General features: G+C 38.4%; 2 protein-coding genes across 5 annotated transcripts in view; one reads left to right on the forward strand and one right to left on the reverse strand.

Annotated features, from left to right (window-relative positions):
• The first annotated feature begins 5,010 nt into the window (after window positions 1-5,010).
• PFN2 (profilin 2) lies at window positions 5,011-11,250 on the forward strand. Of its 3 annotated transcripts, XM_032486516.1 has the most exons (4): window positions 5,235-5,505; window positions 7,614-7,806; window positions 9,892-9,976; window positions 10,807-11,250. In XM_032486516.1, exons 1-4 carry the CDS (start codon window positions 5,374-5,376, stop codon window positions 10,961-10,963), a joined length of 567 nt encoding a protein of 188 aa, XP_032342407.1. In that variant the 5' UTR covers window positions 5,235-5,373; the 3' UTR covers window positions 10,964-11,250. The 3 variants fall into 3 exon arrangements, with proteins under 3 accessions (XP_032342402.1, XP_032342407.1, XP_032342394.1); XM_032486511.1 differs by having other exon boundaries at window positions 5,011-5,505; window positions 9,571-11,250; XM_032486503.1 differs by having other exon boundaries at window positions 5,245-5,505; window positions 9,892-11,250.
• A 2,804-nt stretch (window positions 11,251-14,054) lies between these two features.
• The window catches only part of RNF13 (ring finger protein 13), a 115,377-nt gene continuing 103,244 nt past the window's right edge, over window positions 14,055-26,187 (reverse strand). For both annotated transcript variants that reach the window (XM_032486491.1, XM_006187246.3), the window contains exons 9-10: window positions 15,775-15,855; window positions 14,055-15,486 (exon numbers count right to left, since the gene is read on the reverse strand). In XM_032486491.1, coding sequence (XP_032342382.1) covers window positions 15,122-15,486; window positions 15,775-15,855 — 446 coding nt within the window. In that variant the 3' untranslated portion in view covers window positions 14,055-15,121. The remainder of the gene's footprint in view (window positions 15,487-15,774; window positions 15,856-26,187) is intronic.

The raw sequence follows: 26,187 nt of genomic DNA on the forward strand, positions 1-26,187 counted from the left end.
GGTCTGAGTGTCTCTTCTGAACTACAGAGCTCTGTATCTAACTGCCATGCAACATCTTCACCAGGTATCTCCCAAGTGCTGAAAAGTCAACTAAGCTTAACATCTCTTTCCTTAGTGTTGTTCATCTTCCCTATTCCTTCTGTCATTAAATAGCATCAACCAGTACCCAAGCCTGAAACCTAGGTTCAATTCATAGTTATTGAATGAAAGACAGAAGATGCAAAATTGTGGAAGTATTTTAAATTAAATTTGCTTCTGGCGTCATGGTGGACTAGATAATGTGGGAGAGTCATCCTGCTGCAAAACAACTAGATCTGGATCAGAAACATTTTTCAATGTTTTGCTTGGCTCTCAGAATTAGAAAAATCTTCAAAGAGTCCTCTTCCCACCAAATAAAGAGAAGTAAGTTTTGAGCAGAAACTTGAGCAGGTTATTAGTGCAAGCTGGTGAGATGAGAGTTGGTCTAAATGCAAATGCCAATGCAGCTCTGAATGAGGGGGGTACATCGGATACTCCTACATTTAGGGGACATCACAGAAAGGGTTGAAGTAACCCCAGATTGCTAGCACTCCTGGGCACATGGCAGAAGCAGGTGCAGACCATCTTCAAAAGGAAGTGTCCTCAATTTAAGCCATTAGAATTCCCACTTACTTAAGATCAAGGAAATATAAATTCACAATCTAAGATCGTCAAGTACACAAGGAGGCAAGACACTATGGGTGAGAGCGATGGAAAAAACCACACAAGTTATGTAGATATTGGGATTGTCACATACAGGGTAGAGAGTAAGTAGGTAAGAAAGGTCTAAAGAAATAAAATATGAAACTACAAAGACAGGCAAGCAATAAGAGACTATCGGGACTCATGAGAAAGATCTGTGTAATAATAAAATGGGATTTCTAAAAATAAAAAAAAAAAACTAGATTTTTAGAAATTAAAAAACTCAGTGTAGAAGTTTAACAACAGGTGAAACACAGTCAAAGAGTGAATTCAAACGTTAGGCTGAAGAAACTGCCCAGAATGCAGCAGAGTTAAGAAGATAGAAAACAGGAAACAAGCTAAGAGATATGGAGAACAGAAGAGGACAAGGAAACATTAATTCTGAACCCGAAAAGAAAAGAGTAGAGAGAATTGAGGAAAAGGAATAATTAAAGAGATGATGATTGAGAATTTTCCAGAAGTGACAGGTATAACTCTATTTTTCCAAGGAGAATAAAAGAAACACAGGTATAGATACATAATAGTGGAACTGCAGAACATCAAAGACAAAAAGATTCCCGAAGTAGCCAGAGAAAAAGAACAGCTCATCCATAAAGGTACAGCAGCAATGATGAAAACCACAATGAGTGCAAAGTGTCAATCTAGCATTGTAGATCAACCTATTTTTTTTAAGAATGAAAGTGATGCAAAGACATTTTTGATAAGCAAAAATAGTTTACCACCAAGAGACTTCCCTAAATGAACTTCTAAATATTCACGTTAGAAAGAAGAAAAGGACCATAGAAAGATGGTTTGAGATATGAGAAATGGTAAGTAAATAAAATAGGAAATATATAAATATATGTGTATAAATAAACATCTATGGAAAATAGTCTGGAGAGGTGTGACCAGACTCAACTGTTCTAAGGTCCTTGGATTGTCCGGTTGGAGGGTTTAAGATATTATTTAATTTAAAAACTTGTCCTATTAAATATGCATAATAAAATTTCAAGGGTAACACTAAAAGAATAGAAGTTGAACATATAAATTCCACATGAATGAAAAATTAAAGGATAGATTGCATATTAGACAAACAGCCAAAATCCAACTAAGTGAGATTACAAGAGATGTAAAATTTAAGGACAGGAAAGCAAGAGTGAAAGTGTGAGCTGGAAGGGGAAGGAGGAAGAGAAGGAAACGGACAGGAGGGGGAGGAGAAGGGGAGGGAGACAGGAAAGTTATATCTGAAAAATATTTCTAAAAAGAGAGCTGGGATAGTTACCTTAATATTTGACAAAATAGATTTTAAGACAAAAAACAGTACTGGTGATAAAGAGGGCCACTATTCAATGTAAAAGTTAAATTCATCAGAAAGAAAATATAACAATTTTAACTTGTATTAATTAAATAACTTTAAGCTATAAAAAGCAAAAATTCATAGTTTCAGGGTAAAACAGACAAATCCAGAATTGTAGGTACTCCTTGTTCTTTACTGTAAAAATAATAAATAAGACAATGAGTGAATACATTCAAAAGATAACATTGTATCACTGGTGGCATTAAGGGTGATTTTTCTCCATTTTCTAAACTTTCTTAATTGTTGTGACAGTTACTTTGTAATTAAAACACTTTTTTTTTCAAAAACTGAAGTATGGAAGTGGAAAATTTAGTTAATTGAAGGCTTGAGGTAGGCTTAGTTAATTATGGGTTTTACTGTGTTTGGGGTAATTACATTCTGTAGTTTTAGTTCCTACCCCAGTGTTTATCAGGTTGAATACATCTTAACAATTACATCTTGTTTCTGTGTATTTTGCTAAAATGTCAAATGATTTGCTCATGGACTTAAATGGCTCAGGCATTCCTTGACTGATACATTAAAGAATCTGATATACCACATAGTTACTGTTTTCCTAAATAATAAAGAAAAGATTTTGGAAAGAATGCATAACCACACATTCCACATTTAAATATGTTACAACTTATTGTTATTAGCTACATCTGGATATCTGTATGAGCAACAGAGCTTTGATTTTTCTCTGCTTCTGCTCAGACATCATTATTATCACTGTAGGGATCAATTACCCTGAAAAAAGGAGAGAAAGATACAAATCAGTACTCATTTTTCTCATATTGATACTCTCTTGGACTTACATTGCTATTAAAACTCAGTGTTCTACTGTGCCTTTTGAAACACATTGTGGTAAGCGATAGTTACATGAAATAGGAACAGATCATTGTATGAAAATAGGCAGCAAGCTTGGAAGCTGGTTCTAAAGAAAACAAGCACAAACTTCTTTTATTATAGTACTGAGATAGTAAATAGACAGTAAATAGACTCTGAATATATTACCTCAAAATCTCAACTGCAAAACCTAGTTAGTCTCGTATACAGATATATTTTTCATAATTGATTAAATTTTACAGTATGCAATTCTTGGAAAGAAATAACTATCTTGGAAAAGTAAAACAGTAATTTAAAAATATTGTTATATTTTGAAAAATAGTGACAAGGATTCTAAATTCTTATGTTTTACCCAATCAGTGTGTTTTAGAATCTTTTGAGATCTGAATATCCAGAATATTCAGTTGGTGTAATCCTTTTGCTCTTTAAAAACGATAAAAGAATAAGAATGGAATACAGTTATTTGTATCTCTTTGCTAAATCAAGATAATCTAAAAATTAAGTCTTAAAAACGTAAGAGTAGATTAACAAAATTCAATTTCAATTTCAAACTATCATCATTTTATTATTTTTCTTTTCTCTCACTACCTTTGTTTACCGTTAAGATTTGCTGAATTATAATGTGTACAAGGAGCACAAATCATATGTGTACAGCTCAATGAATTCTTAGAATGACACTTGGTGTTGTCAGCACACTATCATTAATTTTTAAATTAATGAACTAGTAAGATTGGAGGATTAAAACCACCAACAACCACCGCAAAAAAGCAAAGTAGTCAACAACGAGTAAGTATAACTAAATCACGTAGGAGTCACACTTGCGAAAATGAAACAATTTTTGGCACACATTTTATATCACATAGGTTTTCTGTATCATTAGAACATGAGAGAATACACTGTCTCAATCTGATAGGTGTCTGACTTGGAGGTTCTCTTAGCTCACCCCCACCCCTTGCCTGCGGTAGTTGTACATTTCAAGGCAAACAGCAGAAAAATTACAAAACTTCAGCTTGCTTAGCAACGTTTTTCTCTTCTTTAACTGAGCTACTTTTGTGTAATCCTCCTGTCACAAATTATGACTTTACATGGTAACTTTAAAGTTGAAAGTCAACTTTTCAAAGTTTTGAGACTCTCTTCCCTTGACTGAGAGATCTTTTTGGTCACTTAAAATTCAAATTGTTGTACGATGTGTCCTAATTCCTTGTCTAGTCACCGCGCCTAGAGATTATTAAAGACGACGCGAGATTCACAGGGACGCTACCCATGGTTTACCTGTAAATAAAAGCCATTCTCAAATCTAGGTCCCGAAATTGTTTTACCCTTCGAGAGCAGAACTATTATTACTGTGTTCAATACAGTGAACCCTTTCTTAGATTTTTAATTTCTTCGTATATTCAGCGATTTCTTGCCCCACCTATAACTTTTCCAGACCAACCAATAGTTTACATGGGTAGCTATTTGTTCGCAATTCACGAGCAATTTTGCTACACGTGATTAGCAACATTAAGGAGGGTTCTTCCTGTCAAAGAATCCACAGAATGAGAGGCCGCCGGTACCCAAATGAAGCAACAATGAAAGCTCGGCAAAGCTCAGAAACCTGCCTGAAAGCCACTAATGCCTGCTTTGATTTCAGGTTGCCAGAGAGCGCCCGCTCGGCAGCCTTTGCGGTCGAAAGGCAGAGAGGTCCAAGGAAGAGAGCCCCACTGGCGACACCTAAGATAAGCGTGGGCGACCCTGCCAGCAGCTGCCCCCACCACAAAGAGGAGTAAATTCTCCGCATCCCGTCACCAGGGCAACTCTGCAACCCGACACCGAGACGCAAGAATCCGCATCCCGAGTCGCCGGACGCAGAACAGAAACGTTTTATGGCCGGGACGCGGGGACTCCGAGGCGTGTGAGACGCCGCCGTCCCCGGGGTGCTCGTTGCCACGGGAGAAACACCCTCTCCGCAGGCCCCGGGTCCGAGGCTCAGCCGCCCCCAGCGGCCGTGCCGCACCTGGACTTCGCTGCCCGCACGTGGCGGCCGTGATTGTCCCGGGCAATATCCCTCCGCGCCCCCTTCAGCCTCCCCCTCCCTTCCCGGGACCCTCCGAGTCGGGGAGCCGCGGAAGGATCGCACGCACGCGCGCGCACGCGCGCGCACGCCCGCCCGCCCCGCCGGGGCCGCGAGAGCTGAGGGAGCTGTGGTGAGGAGCAGTCGCTCCCCCGGCCGCTGGCACAGCCGCTCCGCAGCCTCCCGCCGGTGGTTAGTCAGCCCCGCGGTTGCGGGCTGGCGGGCGGCCGGTCCGGGCCGGGCGCACTTCGCGGCTTGTCCCTCACCGCCGACCCCGCGTCCTCCCTTCGCAGCTCCTCGGGGAAGGGGGCGGTCGGTGCCTGCGCAGAGCCGCCTCCTCCCCGCCCCCGCCCCGCCTCCCCCCGCGCCGCCCGCGACCGCCGCCGCCGCTGCGCCTGCTGCTCCTCGCCGTCCCCGCTGCAGTGCGAAGGGCTCGAAGATGGCCGGTTGGCAGAGCTACGTGGATAACCTGATGTGCGATGGCTGCTGCCAGGAGGCCGCCATTGTCGGCTACTGCGACGCCAAATACGTCTGGGCAGCCACGGCCGGGGGCGTCTTCCAGAGCATTACGGTGAGGACCGGTGGCGGCCCGGGTGCCCATGCCCGGACCCGAGCGGGGTCGGCCGTGGGGGCGCCGCAGCGCGGGGCCCGGCCACGGGGAGGGCCGAGCTGGCAGGTGTGCGAGGCGGCCGGCGCCGTGGATGCGGCTGCTGGGCGTGTGGAGAGGCCGAGGCTTGGGGACGCCCCCTCGCCGGGGCTGCACTGACCGGCGGGGGCGGCGGCCGGGCTCTCTGGCGTTCCCAGAGCCTGTCCGGGTGATGCCGGGGGACGGGGCACGCACCGGCTACTGTTGGGGGGGCTCCCCCCATCATTCGGTCCCGGAGGTTTGCTTTTATGTCCCCAGGTGGAAGCGGGGGCCGGAGGTGCGGGGCCAGGGAGCGCCAGGCCCGGGCGGGGGTCCGGGCCGCCCTTGCGCCGTGGACAGCGCGCCGCCCGCGCCAAGAGCTGTGGGAGGCGGCGGCTGCCCGGCCCCCGGGATCCTCGCAACGACTTGGCGTAGGTTTGCCGGTGTCCAGGCCCCTGGGGCTTGCGAGAAATGTACGCCGACAACGTAGGTGGATTCGTGAATCTCGACTTCAGCTCTGGCTCCATAGGATTTTTTTTTTTAATTCTCCAAGATGGCGAACTGCCATTGATTTCTCTCCTCCTATGGAGATTCATCGATACACCGTTATCCCCAATTACGCAACATAGCTCTAAAAAGCGGGTGCTTGAAGCGGTTTTCAGTAATCTGCCAAGACCGAGGGGACACTTCAGTTCCCCAAGTCCCTCTTCCCTCTTTAATGATGGTAGTAAAGGAGCTAATGCAGATTTATGCTTCACCGTGCCTGATTTTCTTGTGACTTCATGGTTTGACTCGGTTGCCACATGTTTGGGGAATAATTGTCATTAAGCCTCCAGTGCTGCTCTATAGTTTTGCCGCTTTCTGTACCAAGGCTCTAAAATTGTGATGATTATGTCAAAGACAACACCATTCCCTTAATTTCTTGAGCTTCGCGCCCCTTTCCCATCAAACGCCAAAATTCAGGCCCCCTGTTATGGGTGCTACCAATTATTCTTGTAATACATAGCATGGTTTAAGGTCTAACTGTGTAGAACTCAGTCCTTGATACAAGTACTATAAGGTTTCCTCTAACCGCAGTGGACTACAATTCTTGTAGAGAATTGGCATCTGGTGATCAACTTTTTTTCTGCAGTCCTCTCGTCTTTGTGTGTGAGTTCCCGCTGTCTGGCTGGGAAGATTGCGGGAGTGTGCTTGGAAATGGCTGGGGCCTGCTATGACTCTGCAGTTCTGATGGGGGCGACGCCTTCCTTCTTATTCATGGAATGTTAGAATGCACGTTTTCTCCTTTCCGGTTCTAGTCGCTACCTCAGTTTCTTTCCCAATCTCCCTCCATTTTCTCTGTTCTTTTACCATTGCCTACTGTAGTGCTATGGACAGAATCCTCCTTGCATTTGCCCTGAAAGAAGACTGATTACTGAGATAGGAGGGTAAGGGAAGTTGGAGAGAAAAAGGAGTAGCGGCTAGAATAATAGGAGGGAAGTATGAATTTGGGAATGTGCTGAGATCTAGGGCTTGAAGCTCACGCTGTGGGGGCTATTTCAAGTTTTTGAAGCAAAGTGGAAATGAACTGTCAAGTATGGGCTTTATTTCAGGAGACTTTCAGACAACTTTAATTTTGTTGCAAAATGACTGTATTAGAACCGATTATAATAGGCAAGCTTTTGTTGAAAGTTTATAGGTGAATCTTTACCATTACATAAGCACTTCAGGTACCACCTGACTTGAAACAGTTTATGAATAAGTGTTAAGTTTGCAGTTTATCTAGTGTCAACTACCAACTAGAGATTCTTTGCATTGACTGGTCTTTCCTTACCAGGCTGCACTCTTGACTGTGAAATCTAATTAACTGATATAAAACATGTAATCACGTAGGATTAACTAATTTTTTAGAAAAGACCTAAACTTGATTTTACATTAGTGAAATGTGGATGTCTTGTAGTGGTAGTACAAACTTGGCAGAATCTTTCCTGTTATATATACCAGGGCCTGAAAGGAATTAACTACAATTTCTTTTTCTTTCCTTTTTCTTTTTTTTGGGGGGTGGTGGGGAGCAGCCAGTAGAAATAGATATGATTGTAGGAAAAGACCGGGAAGGTTTCTTTACCAACGGTTTGACTCTTGGCGCAAAGAAGTGCTCAGTGATCAGAGATAGCCTATACGTGGATGGTGACTGCACAATGGACATCCGGACAAAGAGTCAAGGTGGGGAGCCAACATACAACGTTGCCGTCGGCAGAGCTGGTAGAGGTAAGCAAGGTACCTTTTGATTAAAAGTTGCATGCCACATTACAACTTATTAAGCATTTTCTTTAACATTTTGAATGAAGTGGTAGTCCATAATGGCTATTAAGGTGGTTTTTGTGAACTGCTGAGCACTGAAGGAGGCACTGCTTTAAATTCACTTACTCTACAGCAGCTGCATATACAGCCTAACTGCTGAGATCCTGACTTTATTCTAAAATAGAACATTCGTATCAGCTCTTTAGTCTCAGCTTTAGGAAACCGAAAATCTAAATTTGTCTCGTCAACTGCTTGACATGTTGAATGATAATCTTACGGTGTTAAATTGTTCAGATTGGTTTCTTTAGTCTTTTTTTGGGTCTTTGACCCTTGGATCTTTTCCTTTTCTTGATCACGTTTTAGTCATTCACTATTCAGCATTAAAAAAGGAAAAATTAACATTGCCTCATTTTTCTAATAGAAACATTTCTAGGGGAGAGAGAAATAATTAGAATGAAGGTTTTGGAATTTTTCATTTGCTAAAATATTTTCAAGGACTAAGTGTGTCTGTAATTTACTTGAAAAGTAGAAAATTATATTTTGCTTGTACACTGGTCCAGAAATGTTGTTTTTCCTATTGTCAACTACTGAAATTTTAAATATACTAAGTAAGTCTCGTTACTTTTTTGAAAGAAACTTAAAATCAAGGTTTAATAATGACATCTAATTGATTTACAAATACATTTAAATGTGTTAATCTGTGTAAATATTTTGTAAATAAAGAGGCTTGTGGAGCCAAAAATAGCAGACTTGGCACATCTAATTTTAAGACCAAATCTACCATGTGAAGAAACTTGAAGCTACTCTGAGCCATAACTTACTGCAGTGGTCTTACCAACTCCTTGTGACTTCCTCAAAGTTACTCTTGTTCTAGTATGACTTGATACTTAACAAATATTTCTCTGTGGGAAAATTAGATAACGGTGAAGTAGTGGACAAATCTCTAAAACATTAGCCGAGCTCAGATAAATATGTTAAAAAGAAGCATCAACCATGTGACATAAAAACCAGAATATTTTGATACCATACAGCACTGCTGACATCTAGTGGCAGTGAATATAAAATCTGACATGTTCATATATTCTGGGGATAGACCTTTGAACTGCCTCATAGAAGAAAGAAACTTATTGAAAATAGTAAACCTATTTTAGGATTTTAGACTCAATTAAAAACAAAGCACAATGATGACATCAGTAAGCACAGGACTCAGGCATTTTTAATTTGGCCTTTTCTCAATGGCACTCAAAATTTGGTCTTGATTTTCCTCTGGAAGTAACAGATGCATTTAGTCTCACTGGTGAAACTTAATAGTTTGTACTTAGGCAGTTAAATTTGGGGAGAATTTTTTAAGTTATTAAGTAATTACCTGAAACTTTTTTTAAGTTTATTTTGAGGGACCAGTCTAATAGTGTTTCTCACAGCAACCAGAAGTTTTTTGCCCTGTGTGCGATAAGTGATCACATCTTTTTTCCCTAACTAGTGTAGATATTTTTATAGAGCACTGCAGCTGCATCGATTGAACTTCCATGATGCAGTTAATAGTCAAAATGTTTTCAGCATATTACTAGTTTGAAAGTTCTCCTTTTGGAGACCTGGTTGTCTTCAGTGCTTGATTGTTCATGGAAAACTAACTTAATGTTAACTTATTAATCGGGGTTCTGTCTGCTAAAACTTAATGTGACTTTCTTGATTAACACTTCTTTTGAAACACTTTTCTTCTTTCTCTTTCAGTCTTGGTCTTTGTAATGGGAAAAGAAGGGGTCCATGGAGGCGGATTGAATAAGAAGGCATACTCAATGGCAAAATACTTGAGAGACTCTGGGTTCTAGCTGCTAGGCAGACTGTTAAGTATTAGGGGAAAATTGCTCTTAAACTTTCCTAGCTGTAAGCTTGAGTCTTAATTCTGGAAATTTTATTAGCAATGCAGGGTGATGGGGTATGAACCTGTGTCTCCTTTGTATCCCTCTGTTGGTGGGGAAAGGTGTCTTTCTTTCTGCCCCCCCCCCTTAAATAATTCTATTCACTTTTGTTTTGTTTCCTTGTGTACTCCAGCATTGGTTATAGTCATGGGAAAGGAAGGTGTCCACGGAGGCACACTTAACAAGAAAGCATATGAACTCGCTTTATACCTGAGGAGGTCTGATGTGTAAGCAGCCTCTCCCCATCTACCTAGCAACTGTCTTCATCACCACCCCAATTACGGTCACACTGCTACCAGACTATAGATGGTAGCTAATTTTTCTTTACCTATTTTCTAATGTCATGATTCCTGTTTGCTCAATGGATCATTTGTATGTTAACCACTGTATGTAACCAACCTTATCTGGCAACATAATTGCAGCACAATAATGATTTGCATGATACCTTGAAATTTGGGGGGAGGGGGCATGCCAAGTTGGGCATCACTTTGTCTTAGCAATTAATGGGATATTGATTACTAAAATAAGTTAATATTAAGCAAGGTGCCGGTTGTACAATCTCTAATTTGATCAATGTCTTTCAGCACTTTGAGCGTTTACTTAGCTCATTTAGTCTTCCTTTTGTAGCGCATGGTTGGGAGGAAAAAGTGCATGCATCTTTCCTTCACTCCTCTCTTCCCACCCCCTCCCTTCGCACATAGGTATTTGATTTGCTTCCATCTTCTTTTATGCAGTGCCTGGTTTATTTAACCAATTAATATCCCTTTTGTTGAGCTATTGAGAGCTGCAGTAGTTTGCTTTTAGTATTGTTGTTGCACTTGAGTAGAGACAAACCTCTTTTCGTAGTGTCTACAGGACATATGACAAGTGCAACTGCAAAACAAGAGCAAAAGGCACTTCCTCCCATGACCTTACAGTAACCATACTGATTGAATCCCCAGGGACATTCCATCATTGCAATGGCTCAGATTTTTGTTCCTGTCTTTTTCTTTGCACACCAGCTCTATTCTTTAGTAAAATTGTAAAAGGCTGCCATTATGGACATTAGGTATCCCAACATAACCATCTGGAGTGTGTCCAGTTTGTTCTTCATAGGACCAATTTTTATTTGCAGCTTGAGTTTTTATATGAAGTTGCATTATTGTGGACTTGGCTGTCTTGTGATGAATTTTTTTCATATGTATTCTGTGCCATACTATTGTTAAAATGAACTGTTGCTATTGTGAGATGGATTTTAACTGACCTATTAAAGGTTTCTTTCGAATGGCACTACTTTAGGGACGTTCTAGTATTTGCTTCTATTGTTTGGGCCTTGTGGATAATGTACAGATTTAAAAACAGATCTTGTTGCTGATTTGTCCATTTCTTTCCCTGCACTTTGTTACATCTGGGATACAGTCTAACTCATCTGATTTAATATGCATTTAAAAAAATGCCATAACTATTAAACACCTTGTTTACAGACAGATGAAATAAATTTATTCCAACCAAATACTCTAGACTCCTGTTGTTTATATAAATTGTTGTCTTACTGTTACAGTTGATTTTTGACACAGTGGGAATATAGTCTGCTGCAAGCATAAAATCTTAGAAAATTCAGTTGGTGGCCTACTCTGTTTCTTATAGTATTTATTATAAATAAAATGAGTGTCTGAGAATTTCTTTTTAATGGGCTTTTTGCTCTATTAAAAAATGGCTTTTAGTCATTTCAGGCTTATGAGGCGAAAATTGACTTACCCATTAGAAACTAAGTATTTTTCTCTTGTTGCTGTCTGTAGGTATGCAATCTAGTGAGCGATAAGGAGCCTAGTACCAAGAAGGGTGTCTGCATTGTGGATTCTTCTGTGTTGAACTGTCATGTGACTTCTTTAGATTTGGAGGCTGTGCTGACAGGGTGAAGTGAGCTAGTTGGAATTCTGTCATGTAAGAAAAGACATTCCTTAGGCAGCATATAAGATAATTGGGATGTCTTGCAGTTTCTGGCTTCGCAGTGACATGTTAACTATGACCATGTAATAGCCAAGTTTAATACCAGAGGTCTTAAGTTCTCTGAGATGTACTGAAGTTTAGTAAATGTTTTTAATACTATTTAGATAAATCATTATCATGAACCGTCAAGTAGAAGCTCTGAGCTCAAAAGTTGGTGGGTCTAAGCAAAACCGAGAAGCTGGTTATAATGCAGATTCTGGGTTCTGGTGTTCCACCTTAGAGATGAAGGTTCCAAAAGCCCCAGAAGTCCCTTTTAGAAGTAATCACCAGGTCAGTCTGATTCATTTTAAGTGGACTGTATGCTACCCTTTGAGAAAGAGTGGGATAGGGAATAGGAGTTAATCTCTTTGCCTTACTTAAAATATACTGTGTATAACTAAAGATTTTTTTTCTTTGGCAGTGTTGTCAGGCATTAGTTCTGAATTTGTACATAGATGAAAGATACGAGGCTTGGGGCTACTCTGATAGCTAGACATGCCTTGGAACTGTAAAACAAAAACTTCTTGACCTGTTAAAAATGATCGTTAGGAACAAAAGATTGGTCAAATGAAATTTGGTGGCTGGGTTGTGATGTATGATTTTATGTTAATATATGTTTACACTTTACTTGTAAAGAACCATTAGGGTAACTGATCAGAAAGCAGTGACCAGAATTGTGAAACCTTTATTGAATGAACCTTGTAAGTAGGTGAGGGGATGTTTGTATGTTGTGGGTGGGGGAGAAGAAGACAGTAGAGAGCAACTGTCTTTACTGAAATTATGAATGAAACTAGTTATTGGCCCCCTTACCACAATTTTATTAGAAAAACACCTGTGAAAAATATATACATGTATCTTTGCTTTGTACTTAGTTCTAGGAATTTAATAGCTCTATTTCCTTAGGTTAAATTCATATAGCCGAATGTCCCTCAGACAGCATTACTTAAAATAACTAAACTTGGGAAAACTACAAGATACAACTTTCAGGGTTATGGGTTGAATAAATGATTCTATGTCCAGAAGATAAAGTCATTGAAGAATGACACAAGAAAATGCTCGCCAATGAATGTTACATTATAAGAGGAAATAAAGTAGATGTTACAGTGTAAATACATACAGTATATATTGTATTTAACATGTAATTCTGCAGGCAAAATATAAATTTTTCTCTAGGGTAAGTTTCCAGGTGACTATACTTTCATAATCAGAAAAATTTTAAATTAGGAAGGTATTTTTCGAATAGAAACAGATTTTTATTTTATTCAACATCCTATTAGAAAAAATGTATAGTTATACCATAGAGAAATTAAAAAAGATTTCAAATGATTTAGCTAACTAGTAACAATCCTAGACAGTGCTGTTAAGTAAGACACTTCATTTTTTTAGCAACTAAAAGTAAGTTTGGAGTTTCAAAAAAAATTTTTTTTTGCCTCAGAAAAACTCCTGACTTAAATTTGAAGGAACCAAGTCCTTGACCTGAACTTGCGGATTAAGGATTGAGGGAATACAGCATCTAAGTGACTTCCAACTTTCTCTCTTAAAAAAACCCGTATATTTTAGTTATGTTTTTATTATTTAATACTTAACTAAACTACTGCTTATCGTGTATTTACTTCTGCACCAGGCACTGAGCTCACTGCTTTGTCCTCACACTCTACCTTAGGTTAAATGGAATTACACAAATGACTGAACAGGTTTAGAGACATCAGGCCCATACAAGTGTGTCAAATTCCATGGCTGTGGTTAACTACCTACCGTGGTAGACTGACGTTCTGTTTCACAGGAATATGTTTTATTTTGGGGGGGTGGGGCAGAGATGATGAAAAATTCAAGCTTTTTATTTTCTTAAGTGGAAATTTTACCAATTTTTTTTCTTGTGGCTTGTTAAGAATTTTTTAAAAGCAATTCAGAAAGTGAAATTTCCCCTAAAATAGTATTAGTATTTCTTGTAAAATGTATTAAAATTTTTCTTTTTACAACAAAAGGGTTGTATACCTAGTGTGCTTACTGTCCTCTGCTCTGCTTTTGTTTGCTGACCGTCCCCCGTGTCACTGCAGGAACACCTAGCTAGTTACCCTTTGGAGGCCATACAGCAGTCTGCTATAAGGATGTGCCGTAATTACAAGAAGGTACCATAATGGACACTGTTATTGGAATGATTTTGGCTGCAGTTTTAACTTTGGGGGGATTACCTAATTGTGAGCAGTTACTTTGTATAAAATTCTAAGGTGATGTGTGTTTATCTGATCTAAATTAACATTATACCCCTCTAAATGATTGTGCATATAAATAAGATTAATGTGGGTAATAACTACAGTAGAACAAATATTTGCCAGTTTTTAAAGTGAAAAAACGTGTTTATTAACATTCAAACTCCCTTCATACAAGGCCATATAAAAATTCTTAGCATTTTGATTATACATAAATCTATTTTCTACATAGTTACAATAATGTATAATTTACCATTTCATAATACATTGTTTAAATACATCATTAGTTCTGTTAGACATAAGCAATATTTTCAAATCCAATACTTGAACAATTTCCTCTGTACATAGTTTAGCAGGGCTAATTAGCATAAGATGCTCTTTATTAAGAGGTATATGATCTCAGTATTAACAGTTGCTGAAGTTTGGTACTTTTATACAGCATTTTCTTGCTTTGATCACAACACAAAACCCTTAAGGATACTGAAATTCAGCAAGTAAAATCCAGAGACATTACTTTTAGCTGATGAATCAAATTCATACATAACACTATAGTATTAAAAGTTAAAAAAAACCCCAAAAAACAAAAAAACGAAATCTGCGCTAGTATAGACTGTTCCTACCAGGATAAGACTACTTGGGAATAGAAAGGAAAAAGACAGCTTTGAGTGTCTTTGTGGTGCTGATAGGAGGACAAATGCTAAATTACCTTGTTGCCTCTCACTAATGATGGCAATTTGGGGAAATACCAGAATAAACATTCCAGTTCAACAACTATAGGTAACTTTATGGAGATAGGAGCTGGCTTATTAGCTCATGCTAGGTGGCCACAGCACTGATGTGTGTGTAACAAAAAAAATTAAACATTTGCATAATGTGATCTAGGTCTTAATTGCAAGCCATACTGAGGATTTTTTTTTAATGTTTTGGCTATATTTCATTCCAAAAGAAGAGCTGATTTGATGCTTGAGTTACAGCACCAGTCTATTAGTTATTAGTGAATGAAGGTATACTCCTACAGATAAATGCCAGATCAAAAAAACCTGTTTCAGTAATCTGATTAAACTGTAGAATACTGAAAAATAAGTTATTTCTACAGAAATCTCTGAAGGGAGTAAAAAAAAAAAAAATCAAACTGTGTGCCTAAATAAACATCTTAAAGGGAATAACCCAATTACCCTCTGAAGGTCAAACAGTATTTGCTATGTTGTAATCCTGTTCACCATTCGGCTGCAGTTGGACCACAACACTATGTTCATTAATTTCGTTTTCTACCTCACTACTGTCAGTATCTTCATTGTCATCTTCCTCATAGTCTGAAGATTCTGTCATGTTCTGATGTGAGCGGGATTCCGATAAAGCCCCAAATGACTGGGTGCTGACAGAAGCCAAAGGTCTGAGCAGAGGGGTGTGTTCTGATACTTCGTTCTCTTCTTGACTGCTGTCTGTGTCAGAGTCTGAATCACCTTGAGAAGGAACAACTTTCTGCTTGCAGACTGGACAGGTTTTTTTAGTTTTAGTTAGCCAAGGATCTACACACTTGCAGTGATAAGCTGTTGAAGCAAAATATGTATCTTTTAGGTAGTATACTGCGGTTAAGAACATTATTTTTAATCTCTTGCCATGTTCATGTTCTTCTGATATATATGTATCATAATAGGGACAACAGAAGAGAAATTTGTAAATTTTTATAAACACATTTCTGTCCTTTAATGAGACCACTAATCAGTACAAGGCCTGGCTTACAGTGTGCTAATAGTAACTATTTTCTGTCTCTCCCTCAAATACTGACCTAAGTGTAAATCACACACGTAAATTCAAAGCAGTGTTATTACTCATACCATGAGAACAGGGAAGGATTCTGAGCTTGTCTCCATCTTCATATTCATCCAAACAAATGGCACATACGTCATACTCATCTCCTGTGATAGAAAATAGTGAATAAAATTAATCAAAAGATGGGGGTGTAGGGTAAAGCTCACTGGTAGAGCACATTCTTAGCATGCACAAGGTGCTGGGTTCAATCCCAGTACCTCCATTTAAAACAATCAAATAACTAATTACCTCCCCTAAAGAAATAAATTTTACAAAAAATAAAAATAAATGTTCTTTAACAAGTGTAGAGAAAGTATCCCTAACTTCTCAAACTTCTCAAGTTCTTCCTCAGTTGATTCTTTTAAATGCCTTCTGATCTATCTATGGTTAAATGATACCTTTTGTTTTCTGTCAGATCAGGGAGCTGCTTCAAGTTCAGGAACTTGAAGTTTTAATTTAAATAATAAGCCTTTTACCTAAAATAAAAATGTGTGTCAAATTTGTTTACCTTGATTACTTTTGCAAAAGATTTTTATAAAATCAAAATTCCATTGTGTTTTATATAACACATATGCAGTGAGACATACTGAGCTTCAAATCTCTTCCAGCATTTACTAGTTCTATCATGCTTGGCAGGTTACTTAGCCTTTGACATCCAGTTCTTTTATTGGTAGAATGAGTCTACTCTGCAGAGTTCTAAGGATGAAATGAGATTAAGGGGCAAGCACACAGGTACTCACTAAATGGTGTTTATTATTAATATCACTTTACTTACTGTTGAACTTACCACCTTTATTATCATAAATTTATTAATTCATGGATCTTTCTGGAATTCAAATGTAGTTAGAAGTTTTTAAAGGAACTAGCAGTCTTACACACAGCACCTTTTTAAACTCGGTCAGTAGTGACTTTCTGTGTAGTGGTAGCAACCATAGTGGCCGCTTCAAATTCAGTGTTTTCCGTTACGTGTATATGTTATGTAAAAACTTACCAGAATGCCAGGGAACAGAAGACTGGTAAATTCATTACCTGTCCCACACCCAGGGCAACCACCTCAGGAGGCATGTCAGAAATAAAGCCACTGTCTGGATAGATAGGCTGGATAAGCTAACACATAAAGAAGGCAGTGATAGTTCTATCAAAACAATCCCTTTAACAACCCATGGACATTTAGAATGGCACATTCAGAAGGAGTCCTAAATAGAAAGCTTTAATGAAAATTAGTAATTTTTGTTCAGTATCTTGAATTTGGTTTCCTATACTTTCACCTATCAAATATATTCTATAACAAATACAAGGTTCTATGTTAGAAACTCCCGTGTGGAATTTGGTGAGACTGATTGATTACACTTATCTCAAACTATTAAAATACTAAAGGACTCCAATGTATCTTAAATTATCTGTAATTACACAGTTGATCCATTTATTTACTTGGGCTCTGAGGACAGGTTCAACATATCAAGCAATTCAGTCATGCTGATTTTCTCATACAAATCAAACTTGGTCTTAAGACTTTCTGAAAATGTCCACTAAAAAAACATTTAGTTAATGTAATTGAACAGGACAAAACCCGTCCGGAGCTGTGCCACAGCTCTAAGCCTCATTTTATTCAGGTTGGGGAGGTTATCCTGTGTTATCCAAGCGGGTCCAGTGTCATCACAAGGGCCCTTAAAATTGTAAGAAAGAGGCAGAAAAGTCCAGAGTCAGAGGAAGATGTGACTGTGAATGAATAGTCAGGGAGATACAGTGCTACTGGCTTTGACACTAAGAGGGAGGAGGGTTACAGGCCAGAGAATATGGTGGCCTCCAGAAGCTGGAAGACAGATTCTTCCCCCTAAAGCCTCCAGAAAAGAATGCAACCCTGCTGACATCTTAATTTTAGCTCAGTGAGACCCATCAGACTTCTAACTTACAGAACTGTAAGATAATAAATTTGTGTTGTTTTAAGCCACTATATTTGTGGTAACTTGTCACCACAGCAATAGGAAATAAATAACATAGTATTTGGGTTAGCCCAAAGGTATGGAGTTGATGCCTAAGTCACTGAGCTTTACTATCAATCCTTTGAACTGTTCCAAGTGGTCAATTTATATTGATCTCTCATATTTTCTCGCCACAGTACTTACTTTGAAGATAACAGATGAAGATTCAAAGGTGTAATTTGTGATCATGACTGGAGCCTAGTGCTCTGTGGGGCCTTGGACTTGTGATGAAACGGTAAACCGTATGTTAGAATGCCTAGGATTCTCATCCTGATCATTTTATTACCTACGTTACCTTGTGCAAGACACATCTTTATGTTTCAGTATTCTCGAAGGCAAAACAAAAAGTAACATATCTATGTTTTAGGATTGTTGTGGATTAAAAGAGAATGCAAGTAGAGTACTTTCCCTGGTGTTTGGCACATACAGTACCTCTTAGCCAATCTCCGCCTGATAAAACTGGCCTGACAGGCACCGTGGTTTATGACACAGTACACTTGAGGCTGTGGCTAGGAGGCTGCTCTCAACACCCCACGTGCTTCTGTCAGCGCTGAAGATCTAGTGGCAATGGTCAGTGAACCTGTTGGTTGTACTTAGGGTAATTACGTAATTTAAATATTTAGCAGCCCTTTAACTGTGAGTGTAAAAGACTGATTTTATTTGAAAGCTAGGTTGACAGACACTTAATAAATTAAGCTAGTTGTGCCCCCAACCCCTCTCCAGCCAAAATGTGATTAAATGAGTGATAAGTCCAAAAGACTGGACAAACTTATGTATCAATTAAAAGGCAAGAATGAATCAAATTTTGTCCCATTTAAAAATACATGGCAGAAAATGCATCACGTAACATGACAACTTGGAAATCCAGTCAGCGGATTCATACTCAAGACAACGGTCCAACATCAAACAACTGTTGAGTGGTTTTTATATTTAAGTTAAATTTCAGGCATTTATGTATTTTTAAAATAAGCTACAACTTTAGCAGATTTTTTTTTTAATTAACCAATTTGTCCAATAGTTCTGGTAGCATAAGATAAAAGTGCTGTAGCAAGTGCCCTTTTATCTTATACTTCCAGAACTACTGGACAAACAAGTAAATGTTAGTTTTATTGTTTTCAGCACCATGCTAGAAAGTTTTGTTGCTTATTATAAACCAGTGACGCTCACGTGGGGATGATTCCTCCCCCCCCACCAGGAACATTTGGTGGTATCTGGAGACATTTTTGGTTTTCACAGCTGGGAGTAGGTGCTGCTGGCATCTAGTAGGTCAGGGATACTACTGAATGTCCTGCAATGCTCTAGACAGCCCCTCAAAGAAAGAATTTTCCCACCTAAAATGCCAGTAGTGCATCAAGGTTGAAAGACCCTGACGTAAAACCCCTCCAGGCTTTATCAGACAACGGCTTTGCTAATTTAAAAGTTGCAGGAGGGGTGAGATTCATGTCTGTTTTGTAAAACAATATTGGAATGCTTCTATCTGGAATGTGATTCATATTGTTATTTGAATAATGTTTGAGAAAATTTTCATGAAGGCACTTTTAAAGTCTTACCAATCTAGGAATGTTATAATATGTATGTAGATAGAACTTTGATTTTTCCCCTCTAAACCTGTTCCTCCCTAGTTTTTTCCCCAAACCTTGGGTCATCAGGTACAGCCAAGGCCTTGACCCATCAGAATAGAAATCACACAAGACTTAAGGCAGCCACTGCAGTGCATAAACTGAGTATCAGGCCTGGGCACATCCTTGATGCTTCTTTCCCTTATAGCTTATATTCAGTGTCACCAAGTCCCGTAAACTTTTATCTGTGAAACATATCCTCAGTCTGTCCCCTTCTCTGTTTCCTCAATTTATGATGGTCCAATAGCCTGGATTACTATAAAAGCCTCTTCTATTCCTGCCTCATGTGGTTTTTCTCCATAGCAGCCTGGGTGATTTTTTAAAAACATCAATCGCATCACATCAGTCCCATTTAAATGGTTCCCCACGTCACCCAGAATAAAATCTGAGCTCCTTGTCATGGCCTTCATAGAGCTGAAAAGGATCCAATACACAGATCACCCATCTCACCAGTCTGCCCCTTTCACTCATGCTTTAGTCACACTGGCCTTCTTTCAGTCTTGAACAAAATAAAATGAAAAGTTAGGTGGGGACCTGTATTTAGCCACATTATAACTAAAACACTTGGACATAAAATTAAATATAGAAAGAGAAATCACTGTTTTTAAAGATGACTCAAAAATGAGTTAGTCATCAGCAAATTGAAAAGACAACCTACCGAATGGGAGAAAATATTTGCAAGTGATATGACCGATAGGGGTCAATACCCAAAAATACATAAATAGCTCATACAACTCAACACACAATTAAATAATGGGCAGAAGACCTGAATAGACATTTTCCCAAAAAAGACATACTGGCGGCCAATAGGCACATGAAAAGATGCTCAACATCACTAATCAGAGAAATGCAAAGCCAAACCAGAGCGCGGTACCACTTTACACCCGGCCATCATCAAAAAGACCACAGATAACCACTGTTGGTGAGGATGTGGAGAAAAGGGGACTCTTGTACATGGTGGGAATGTAAATTGGTGCAGCCACTGTGGAAAACTGTATGGAGGTTCCTCAAAAAACTAGAAACAGATCTACCATATAATCCAGCAGTTCTACTCCTGGGTATATAACTGAAGGAAGCAAAAACACTAATTTGAAAAGATTCATGTACCCCAACGTTCATAGCAGAATTATGTACAACTGCTAAGATATGGAAGCAACCTCAGTGTCCCTCAGCAGATGAATAAAGACGTGTTGTGTACACACACACACACACACACACAATGGAATACTGCTCATCTACTGAGTGAAATTCTGCTATTTGCAATAACATGGATGGACGTAGAGGATATTACGCTTACTGAAGTAAGTCCAACAGAGAAAGACAAATATTGTATGGTATCACTTATGTGGAATCTAAGAAACAAAACAAACTATGAATATAATTAAAAAAGAAACAGACTGATGGATATAGAGAACAAACTAGTGGTTTACCAGTGGCGAGAGGGAAGAAGGGAGGGCCAAGATATGGGTGGGGGTACAAACTATTATAAAATAAATAAGCTACAAGGATATGTTGTACAACAAGGGGAATATAACCAATATTTTATAATAACTAAATGGAGTATAACCTTTAAAAATTGTGAATCACTATATTGTACACCTGAAACTTACATAATATTATAAATCAACTATACCTCAATTTAAAAAAAAATGAGCTAGTTTAAAATAACCTAGTCATAGTGTATACAAATTGATGCAGAGCTTAACTTAACTGTTCAGTTTTATAACAGACTAGTCCAGGCCTTACATCAACCAGAATGGGCTTCCTCAAAGTAAAAGATAAAGACAGTGAACATTCAGGGCTAAACGCATACTATTTTCATGAGAGAAAATGACTTAATATACATTTAAAATAATCTGCCCAGGGAAGATAGAGCATTGGATTCAGGAGCTTCAAAGCAAAAATGACTCTTCTTGTAGAGACAGTGCCTTGCACTTACTCCCTGCTCTGCCAGTAAAGAAAACAATGGCAGCTCTTTTTAGCAAGTAAAGATAAATGAATCTTATCTTTTGTTCTGCCCTCCTTCATACCAGCCCCCAAGAAATCAGAACAAGAGACAACAGGATAAAATATTTTATAAGCCAGATTTGCTTGAGAATTCTTCCTGATTATTTTTAAGCCCTGAGCAAAGGAACATTTACTTTTAAGGTTAGATGAAAGGCAGTTAAAAGAAGTTATAAAAATTAAGCATGTCTTAATAAATAAAGAAATAAAAATGATAAGAATTAAGTATCACCCCATGTTATGTACTCTGCTATAAAATGCTATGTTGCTTTTTTCCAGTCTCTGAAATAAAATCTCCTTCTACATATATTATCTTGGAAAATCTCAATGATTAAGCTATAAAAGAAAAATGCCTGGTAACTTAAACTTTAAAATATAAAACCCATTTTAAAAAAATTATTTACATCTCAAGGATCTGGCTCCCTCACACACTGACAAAGCGGGAGAGACCACTCCCACTGAGACTGCCGTAAATGCTCAGTAGAGGGACTACTTAGTGAAAACACAAGGGTTTTTCATTTGCTGTGAAACATGGTATGTGGTAACCAGTCTTGGGTTACAAGCCTGGAGAAACGCATTAGTTGAATGATGCGGGAAACTCAGGAAACCACAATTTCAATTGAAAAGCTATTTCTGAGGATAATACGAGTAATGAAGAAATTTTAAGGAAGCTGGCTGCTTCAGAAGCAAGGAAATAACTAAAAGGCTATTACTATTTTATATGTGCTAGAAATGGCTAAATCAATGTTTAAAACACTTAAGTATTAATCAGCAGAAACATTTCTGAAGTAGTTGCAAAGGTAAAGATCAACAAACAGGAAGATTTAAAATGATCACGTCCCCAAGTATGGTAAGCAAAAGAGAGGGCTGACTAGCCTTCACAGATACTCTTCTTGGGCCAGGGCCTCAAGTTGCTGGTTTTTGTGGGTTTGATTACAGGCTATGCTATGGAAGATTTCCAAATGCCAAAATCTTTTTCGTTTGTTGGCAAATATTTCCAAAATGTTACCGATTCCCCTAACATAAATATTAACATTTCCACTATATTCTAAACCTACAAGAGTTCTTTTACGACCTCCTTAGTTTGGTGCTGACTCACTGGAGTGATGAGCACTCACAGAGGTGTTCTATACTTCCCTTCACGTTTTCAATCATTTAATAGTTGCATGCACAACTGTGAAAAAATTGCAACACTACTGGGAGAGTAAACAGTTGAAAAACTTTTGCAGAAAAGAAAGAAACATAGCAAAATCAAGGTCTAATTTAATCAAAGTCGAATTAGTCTAAAAAAATGTAATTTATGCAAAATTAGAAAATAAAGAGCAGTGGAAAGTAAGGCTGGATGAGTTTGTGGAGCCAAATTATGAAAAGCTTTGCATGCCAAGATGAAGACTCTGATCTTGGCATCTCTTAAGAAGTAGAGGCCAACTGAAAGCTTTCAGGCAGAGGAATGATTGATATATGAAAATAACATCTTAAAATTTTTTCATCAACTCAGGGTGTTGAAGGGACCTGGGCCTGGGATGTAGAGATGAGCCTAGAGACAGTAAAACTGACCTAATGTTTGGTACTCCCAAGATTCAAGTAATAAACTGATGTGGGCTCACATGATAAAGTGACCACAAGAATGGAAAGAAATGATCAGATCCAATCATCATTTTGAAAGAACCGACTACATTTGGAGACTAGATAGAGGCAATAAAAGAGAAGGGGTGAATCAGAGATAATGCAGGTAATCTTAAGTGATGGCTATTTTCATTTAACAAAAGTTTAAAAACTTTTAAGTGTTTTATTTGACTTTTATTAACATGTAAAAGGAGCAGGAGAGGGAATGGGAGCAAATTAACTATATACAAACTGGTAATATTTTTTAAACTAAAAATCGGTAAGTTAATTCTGAATGTTGAAGAGATGGTTAGTGTTTTGAGTATGTTTTATCCTGAAATAATGTAACTACTATTAAACATTAATTATATCCTGAACAGTATGTGCAGCTTGTTCAGACTACAGGATGTAGTATCTCTGCAGAGATGGAGTATCTACTTTTCCTCACTGGACCACATGCTTTACTGTAATATAAGAACTACAGTACAGGTTTCCCCAGCTACCTGAAAGTAGAGTATTTTGAAACCTTTAATAAGCCAAAATGGCGTAAAGTGGACAAGCAGTTACCTTAGGACACATCTTGCTAACGGATGCACGTAAATTGAGATTAAAGCACAGATGCTCACAGACACAGTTCGAAGCTATGGCGGCTTGATGCTGAGGTGCCGAGTGTAGTTCCCAGGGAAGGAGCTGGGGTGCCACTCTCACTGCCTGTGGCATGTCCTGCCTTCTATGACGACTTGCTGCAAAACAAATGCTGAACACTATTTGCTTTTCGCCCTTTTTTTGTAGAAACAAAAATCCTCTTCAGATTTCTTTCAGTTAGCAAAAACAGGTACTAATGTAGGTCTTTCATAAAAGTGAAGTGGGCGTAAAGCGAACTTTCAGAAAGTGGGGGATACCTGTATTGTGATGGAAAGTCTTATTTTTCCGTGGAAACATACATAAATTACATTTGCCCTATCTCCACTGGATTGGAAATTCCTTGTGAATGAAGGTCACGTCTCTTTATAAGTTTTCTAAAATTTCCATTATAATAATAGACATACATTGACATTTATTTGGCAAATACAGACGAAGTGCCTGCTAGGTACCACGAACTGTACTAAAGCAGAGCTTAATGGAAGAACTGAGACTTCAGTATCTAAGCTGGCCTGCAAGACTGCATAGATTCAAGGCTAGCATGATACTAAACTTGCTTAGTTTGGGTCTGTAATAATTTGTACTTGAAGAGACACGGTTTTGCATTATTTTCTTCTCATGTCTTAGTGAGGTACTTACAGCAGGTATTATCAGAAAGGTAGGTTAAGGGTTTGCTCAAGGTCACACATCTAATCATTACTAGCACCAGGTCTTTTGGTTCCATATCCTGTGTTCTTTCCACTGTATCATTCTGCTGATCTTCTAAAAATTAACTGCTAACGTCCTCATTGCTATGGGGTTCATTAGAACTACTTACATTCCTTACATACCTCCACCCCTCCAACTAATGCAGCTTTGATACCAATTACTAAAGTTTATCTGTGGTAGAAGGGAGCTTAGGAACCAGCTATAGGAAAGGAAATGATTTGTGGTTCCCGTGGAGTTTTAGAGCTCTCTGTAATTCCTAAAATGGAATGATTCCTGCAGGGAGGAGAGGTAAAATAATTAACATTCCTCACTGACTTCTACTGGATTTCCCTTTGGACATAAGATCCAGTGAGAGTAGGTAATTTCTTTCTTTGCTCCTTTTATTTTTTAAATTAGAAAAAAAAAATCCAAACATAAAAGTATAATGCTATACCATTATACCACCTCGTACTATCACTCGGTTTCAACAATTTTCAATATTCTGCTACTCTTGTTAGATTTACCCTCCTTTACTTTTTTTCATGAAGTATTTATAGCAAATTCTGAGACATATTTTATCAACACATATTTAGTATTTCTAAAAGATAAGGACTTCTAAAAGATGTAATCACAGTACTATTATCACACCTAACAAAATGAACAGTGATTTCTTAATAGCATCCAATACCCTAGGTGTATTCAAAAATCCTCAATTGTCTCAGAACTTTCCGTTCACAGATGATTTATTCAAACTAGGATCCAAGCAAGGTCTAAATATTACGTCTGGCTGATGATTTTTAATCTAAAAGAGATCTGCCCTCTTTCTACACCTTATTCGTTAAAGAAACGGGAGTATCTGTCCTGTAAAGTTTGTCTGCATTCGGAGCTGAGTGATCGCACAGCTGACTGTTTTTATGCAGGCTACAGCACTACATTAATCATTCACGGTCTAGGACAAACATTCTACTGGCTCAGTGGCACCCTTAAGCAAACTAGAAGAAAAGCAACACTTCCTCAAGGTGCTCTTTGCTCTTCAAATAACTGTTATCACAAATATAAAAATCTCTGATAATGAAGAATGAATGAAAACCTCTGAGCTGTACAACATTCAACCTGCATGATCGTATGTTGCAGCCTGGTCAGAGTTCTTGGTGAGATAACTTCCCTCAGGTAAGAAAAAGCAGATGGGATTTCTTTTGGATAAAGTGACTACTTCAGTCCTTAAACTTGAAAGACACAGAGAACACCAATTTTCAACACTATCATTATCCTATGACAGTGGTGAACCTGACAGGCTTTTCACACTCTCAAACTGTGTAGCCTCAAGTATCTGGACTAACAAAAAAAAAAAATCAAGATTAAAGCTTTTGGCAAAAGAATAACTTCTTTAATTTAAAAAAATGGTCTCCAATTTTATGTTCATGTGGAACCATTTTGAATTTATCCTTTTCATAATTATGACAAAAAGGTTTGACTTTTTCACAGAAAATAACAACTATGAGAAGGTGTTTAGTTTGCCATTTAAAAAAAAATTCATCCAGTGATTCGTTCTAAATTTCTCATAATTCGGCTTACAATGGAATGATCAGGTTCACTGAGAACAGCTTTACACTGTCAGCCTTTTGTGCAGATTAAAAACTACTGTCAATCGATACATTGGCGGGCATGTTAGCAAAGATTTGGAACTCTGACAGCTGCTGTTTATTTTAGTATTTTTAGAACCAGGATAACTGAATTAAAATGGTTTGTGATTTAATTATAACTTGGAACAATTAGCAAATATTTGAGTTCCTACTAAGTAAATGTCATGCTAAGTATGAATGCTTCTTAGAATTAAAAAATACAACCCATGCAAAGAAAAATATCTTCAAGATACAGACTAATAAATAATTTTAAACTG

This window comes from Camelus ferus, chromosome 1, assembly GCF_009834535.1.
Source record: "Camelus ferus isolate YT-003-E chromosome 1, BCGSAC_Cfer_1.0, whole genome shotgun sequence".
Classification (NCBI taxonomy): Eukaryota; Metazoa; Chordata; class Mammalia; order Artiodactyla; family Camelidae; genus Camelus; species Camelus ferus.